Source organism: Cherax quadricarinatus, unplaced genomic scaffold (assembly GCF_038502225.1).
Source record: "Cherax quadricarinatus isolate ZL_2023a unplaced genomic scaffold, ASM3850222v1 Contig3832, whole genome shotgun sequence".
Taxonomy (NCBI): domain Eukaryota; kingdom Metazoa; phylum Arthropoda; class Malacostraca; order Decapoda; family Parastacidae; genus Cherax; species Cherax quadricarinatus.
Window position 1 is genome coordinate 28,760 of NW_027198858.1, and position 6,914 is coordinate 35,673.

Consider the following 6,914-nt stretch of genomic DNA (forward strand, 5'->3'; position numbering starts at 1 on the left):
TTAAACCGAGAATAGCTCGGGTGCTTGGGCTTAGCAGCGCTGAAAAATATTATTTATTTCGTAGTGACGCGCCCGAGGGGACCTCCTTCCCCAAGCAGATTGCCCCATTCAAACCTGATCCCACTGCCGGAGTTGATTATGTTTTAATATATAGTGATATTGTGGAACCGCAAATATACGGTAGTCAGTTAGTCAATATTCTGGATGCTTTCGCCTTTCAGGAGAGTTATTCAAAAGGTGCTCATCCTATGATGTACAAACCTCTATGCGTAACTAAATTAGATAAAATAGCTATCAAAATGACAGATCAGTTTGGTCGTAATCTGTCTTTTGAAAGCGGTCATTCCACTACCGTAGTGTTACATGTAAGACCGATAAATAAATAGAACCAACTCAGCGTAAAAATGGTTATTGTTTCTCTAACCGCCAAACATGCGTGTACCCTTTCAAGTGCCCTCTGAGCAGGAATTTCGGAGTTTATTCTCCCTAAAACCCTCCCAGGTGGGGGGTGGCCTGGGAGATATACAAACTTTTCACGCGCCATACAGAGTCCGAGGTGGGGGATTTTTTTCGGCTTTAGCGGGCCTAGCTAAAAGAGCTTTACCTTTTCTTTTCAGAGTGGCTGCGCCAAGTGCAGTAGAATTTGGAACTAAAATGCTCGATGATTATCAGTCTGGAAAAACAGACATGAAAGCTGCTCTTAAATCTCACGGGATAGATGCTTTAAAAGGTGTCGCAAAGAAGGTTATTACGGGTGGAAGAGTAAGCAGGGTGACTAAGCGGCGGCTGAATAAATGCAAGTTAAATAAACGCCGACGAAGCCGAGTTGCTTATAAAACGGATGTATTCTCTCTCGTATAAACAGTTGCTTATTAGCCATGGCGGGTGTCGGGGCTGAAAACAGTGGACTCAAAGTCCCGTTAAATGATTATTCTTCCAGCGTCATTAATCAATTCCCGCGACCGCATAGACTGAGACAAGTTGAGAGTTCCATAGCTCGCACTCAGAGTTTTGATACTCTACCAGTAAACCTTCCTCTCTCTCAAAAACTAAAAGATAATTTTCTAGAATTTAGAATTCCTGGAGTTCCCGGAGCATTTCTAGATTTAGGCAAAATAGTTATAGAATTTAGAGTGACTCTAACAGAGGCCGATGGGCAAAGTCCACTAGGGGAAACAAGCAATATCGCTCTGGTCAATGGATTTTCCAACACGTTATTTAAAAGTGTCCAGTGTTTCCTGGGCGAGCAAATAACGGAATCAAATTCTAGTTTTAATTACTGGTCATTCATTAAACTCTGCAGCTCAGTAAAACGAAGCCAGTTGCCGAGTATCGCCCGACTGGGGTATCTCTTGCCCGACTTTAAAGGAGGAGAAGGTATAACTAAATTGTTCGATACAGCCTATTTCGCCCGCACATCGGCAAAAGAACCACAGATACTGACAAAGAATGATAAAGAACAGGGCATAACTCTGTGTTTTCCCTTGGCTCTGGACATATCCACTCTGGACCAATATCTGCTTGACAATATCGATTTAAAAATTAGGCTGGAATTATCCCCTCAAGCGTGGACTCTGAAAACAGACGATGATGCCAGCACATACCAGCTCCATATTAATTACGCTAAATTATGGCTTAATAGAGTATACCCATATACATCAGCTTATATGGCCTTGAACAAGTCTCTAGCCTTAGACGCAAAGCCGATAATATATACTTTTAATCGCACTCTAAGTAAAAATTATGTGCTAGGTCACAATCAAACGAGCCTCCTAATAGATCAGCCATGGGGTCATGTAATTCCCGCCAAAATTTTCATGGTAATTTTGCCCATGACAGCCTATGCAGGAAAACATAAGGAGAATGGACTATATTTTGAGCATGGGGATCTAGCCAGTTTATCTGTATGTATTAATAATAATACAGTTTATCGCATAAGCAGTGATTTCCCCCATCATTATAGTAAATTATATTATGAGGCAATTAACTCTCTGGGCATTGAGGAAGAAAATTTAATTCTCTATGAATCATTCGCCTCCGGGCGAACCATCAATATTTTCAATTTAACAGACAGCCAAGTGGAAGACGCTCTCCCGATTGAAAAATCTGGTAACTTGAGAATTGAATTACAGTTCTCTAAGCCTGCCCCTCATAATAAGGTAGTTTTATTATTTGCTCAGACCACTGGTGTTTTATCCATCGACCAGAATAGATCTGTTCATTGTGATGTGCGAGCATAAATAAAAAATGAATTGCGCAGAAATAAATAATAGTTTAATTCCCGCCCTAGGAAATAAAGTCACATATATTGGCTGTTTCACTATAGACGCTCTACAGCAAATAAGATTAGATGACTATCCCTCAGACAGGCCCATAGTGCTTGTAAGTAATATTCTTCCTTCGTACAGTTCAAAAGTAATGGGTCATTTTTTTTCTCTTCTCTTGGACAAGAAAAATAGTCTATCCTTCTTCTTTGACAGTTACGGGAAAAAACCAGAGAATTATGGCATAAATTTAAAAAATTTTTTAAAACTAAATAAAATTAAATATTTATATCGTTTATCTGGCAGAACACAAAGTGATTTTTCACTCACTTGCGGTCTATATGTTATGATGTTTATTCATAAAGCAAGCCTTGTGGGATTAGAAAGAGCTTTATATTTTTTTAAAAAAAATTTCTCGGAAAAATCGCTTTTTATCAATGACAGATTAGTGATAGCATATGCTAGAGAGAATTTTAAAATGTTACCTCCTTGTGAAAAAACATTTTGCCTAAGTCAAGGTTATCTTTGTGCTTCCCTCTGTGGGGAAGGTCACCTCTGACGAGAGTATCCCCCAAATACCCCTCCTGGCTGGTAAGGCCCTCTCTGAGCTGTATATAAGAGCCCGCTGAAGCTGTCTTCCCCGCAAAAAGATAGAGGCTGACCTCTCCATAGCCTTTTACTCTCATCATGGTGAAGGAAGCAGACATTCTCGATTCTGGTAAGCGAGACATTTTATTTTGCTAAAAACTTCTCTTTGAATATTAACGAAACAAACGACTGCAAGAGACTTATAATAATTTTTAAAGTTGAGTCTCTTTTTTCAACAGTTTTCACTGGACCAGTCAGAATTTGTAAAGTTTTTGATTTTATCGGCTGGTAGATTGGATACTTCTCTTTGAATATTAACGAAACAAAACGAGCGCAAGAGACTTATAATAATTTTAAAGTTGAGTCTCCTTTTTTTTTTCTTCAACAGTTTTCACTGGGCCAGTCAGAATTTGTAAAGTTTTGATTTTATCGGCTGGTAGATTGGAAGGGAAGGAACACACCGGCTTCAAACTCCTAAAGCGGTGTCATTGTGATGATAGCAGGAAACGCAAACAAAGACTTCCTCAGGAAAGGGTATGTCTTTCTATGTTCCCTCCTTTGGTAGATTAGAGACGAGTCCCACTCCTTTATTTGAAAGTGATAAATATGTTCTCTTTATGACTTACAGCCTGTGGAAGATGGGATCAGTTCATCTGATATAGAGGAGCCTATGAAGAAAGAACCAGATCTCGACAACGATGAAACGCAGAGCCTTCCCTCATGTCAGTCTGATGACCTCGTTGTGGACCTCTCTACGCTCGATACTGCTCAATCTGATGACTCTGTTGAGGTCACTGCCGCGGCAGGTGCTGAACAAACTGGCGACCTTGAAGCGCACCCTGACGGTCAGTCGGAGAAGGAAGGGAAAACCCCCAACGTGAGAGTAAATGCTGGAGATGGAGTAAAGCCGGCAGGTGGAGTAAAGACGGCAGGTGGAGTAAAGGCAGATGATGTACCTGAAAAGGAAATCATTTTCGAGCGGGAGGTTATCAATCTTACAGAAAGTGAACAGGAGGAGCGCAGTCATTCAGTCTAACCAGTAAAACTCGCACAGTTTCGCCCCTTTGCTCGCGCTAAAAAACTTTGCACAGCTTTTTTGCCCTTTTGTATGTGAATTAATAAAAATATTGACAAACTCTGATTTTTATTTACATATAACTATATATTACTATCTTCTCTAGTCTAAACATATATATATATATATAAACAATATCGCACCACTTAAGCCTCTCCCCATCTGAGAGTGGGTAAGAGGAAAATGTATATGACAAAGTTCCTATAAGAGCTCTATCAGCACAAAGGTCTTCCCTAGATGACCTTTTCTCACTGCTTTAAGCCTCCCCCACCTGGAAAGATCTAGCAGCTGGCAAGAATAAACACTACCGTAGTACCCGGAAGAACCTTTTTTTTTTTTTTTTTTTGCTGAGGTACGGACGGGCGAGCAACACTCCCTCGGGGGACCAGCTGCCCATCCATTGCCGCGTTCTTTAAACCCAGCAGTGTTGTTGTTGTGAAGTAGCAACAGTCGCGTCAGTGAGTCGCAGCCCCGGGAAGGGGGGGGGGGCTCCCTCGGAGATGGTAAGCTTGTACCCAGTCACCTGAATCCTTTGTACTGCCTCTCCCATCTATCAGAGTGATTGAGTTTGGGGAGTCAGAAGTGATCATTACCTACCTTCTTATACTTAGTAATTACACAGAAATAAGCCTCTCTCTCTATCCCCTTGGGGGATGTTTAAACATATTAAATCTTGTACCCCTGACAGCACCTGTGCTTATGAAGACCACCCATTATCACATTCTTTTTCCACACTCATTATCCCGGAATCTGCCCACCTGCTCACCTGAATCCTTTTTTGTACTGCCTCTCCCATCTATCAGAGTGATTGAGTTTGGGGTGTCAGAAGTGATCATTACCTACCTTCTTATACTTAGTAATTACACAGAAATAAGCCTCTCTCTATCCCCTGGGGGGATGATTAAACATATTAAACTTGTACCCCCTGACAGCACCTGTGCTTATGCAGACCACCCATTATCACATTCTTTTCCACACTCATTATCCTGGAATCTGCCACCTGCACACCCGAATCCTTTGTTCTACTTTATGTACCTACTTATTAATGTATAGGAATAAGTCTCTCTATCCCCTTGGGGCATGATTAATCATATTAAACAATTACCCTGTTAGCCCTAAGGTCATACAGACCCCATCATTATCTCATTTTCCATGGTCATTATCCGCCAGTGTTCCTAGATCGACCAAATTACACTACTGACAGTGGTAAACACATCAGTGGCAGCACAGTGCTCTCAGTGGGGCTGACAGTGACAATAACAGTGGTAAACACATCACTGCTAGCTCAGTTCTCTCAGTAGTGTTGGCAGTGACAATAACAGTGGTAAACACATCACTGGTAGCACAGCGCTCTAAGTGGTGCTGACAATGACAATAACAAACAGTGGTAAACAGTGGTAAACACAGCTCCTGGCGGGACCATGAACTGTGACTGCGGGGCCAGGAGCTGTGAATCGACCCATGCAACCACAACCAGGTGAGTACATAACTGGTAACACATTCCTCTGTGTTGATGGAAGATAGTCCAATCTGGTTGTAATATTCCATATTCAGGCCGACCTAATGTCACCGGAACGTTGATTCTAAATGTAATATCATTTATACTCCATACTGTAATTATATTTAACAGGTAAATATTATTTTTTTATTGCTCAATGGATGGGTATGAAACTAAGTTTAAACGTCTGATCGGAAAATAATGATTTTTTACACACACACACACACACACCACAACAGGTGAAGTGACTATCGACTAGTGAGTTTAACAACTAGTAACTAACTGAACATCAGCAGTTACTGAACAACACGTTCACTAACAATGAACGTTACCAACACTTTTATAATCATTGAGCATAGTACACACAAACACCCACACATCACACTATAACACAACATAACATAGTGTACTACAACTACACATCACGGCACATTACAACACAACATTCATGATGTAACAAGTCTACTCACAAATATCTGTACACATTTACTTCTTCCATACTCCCTCCCTCTAATGTGATATCCAGTTTTCCTTTAACTAACTCGCTGGTACCTTCACCACCTTATACTTACCTATGTTCACTTTCAACTTTCTTCCTTTACACAACCTCTCAAACTCGTCCACTAATCTCTGCAACTTCTCTTTAGAATCTCCCAAAAGCAGATATCATCAACAAAAAGTAACTGTGCCAAATCCCATTTTGCATTTGATTCCCGATAAATTAATCCCATCTTCTCCCCAACACAATAGCATTTACTTATTTCACAGCCCCAACAGTAAATATGTTAAATAGCCAAGTTACGTTATACATCACTGTTTAAGACCTACTTTTACTGGAAAGTAATCTCCCTCTCTCCTACACACAAACCTGAGCCGCACTGTCCTCATAAAACCTCTTTACTACATTTAATAACTTACTAACTGTTCCTTACTCTTGTAAAATCTGCCACATAGCTTCCCTATCTACCCTATCATATACCTTTTCCAGATCCATTAATGCGACTAAAACTTCCATACCAAATTCGGTTAACGAACTTTTTTCATTCCAGTAGTATGTTCAGGTGCCAGTACTGACCGAATTTTTTCCCATAAGGAATATTGTGAAGTAGATTAGTCCATTTCAGACCCCCAAACATACACGTACAAACGCACTTACATAAATACACTTACATAATTGGTCGCATTTGGAGGTGATCGTTAAGCGGGGGTCCACTGTATATGCAACAATGTAAGCACTTGGTCTACACGTGCTAAGACCTACTTGTTCACCTGCAACCCAACCTTACACTTTACCTGGTACACTCATTAAACTTATTCCCCTATAACTTTTGTAATCTCTTTTGTTCCCCTATACACACACACACACACACACACACACACACACACACACACACACACACACACACACACACACACACACACACACACACACACACACACACATATATATATATATATATATATATATATATATATATATATATATATA

General features: G+C 40.5%; 1 protein-coding gene across 1 annotated transcript; it reads left to right on the plus strand.

The window, feature by feature from the left end:
- The first annotated feature begins 779 nt into the window (after nucleotides 1–779).
- Nucleotides 780–3,719, plus strand: LOC138852086 (uncharacterized). Its single transcript, XM_070081728.1, has 2 exons — nucleotides 780–3,386; nucleotides 3,481–3,719. Exon 1 carries the CDS (start codon nucleotides 879–881, stop codon nucleotides 2,238–2,240), a length of 1,362 nt encoding a protein of 453 aa, XP_069937829.1. The 5' UTR covers nucleotides 780–878; the 3' UTR covers nucleotides 2,241–3,386; nucleotides 3,481–3,719.
- The last annotated feature ends 3,195 nt before the right edge of the window (nucleotides 3,720–6,914 follow it).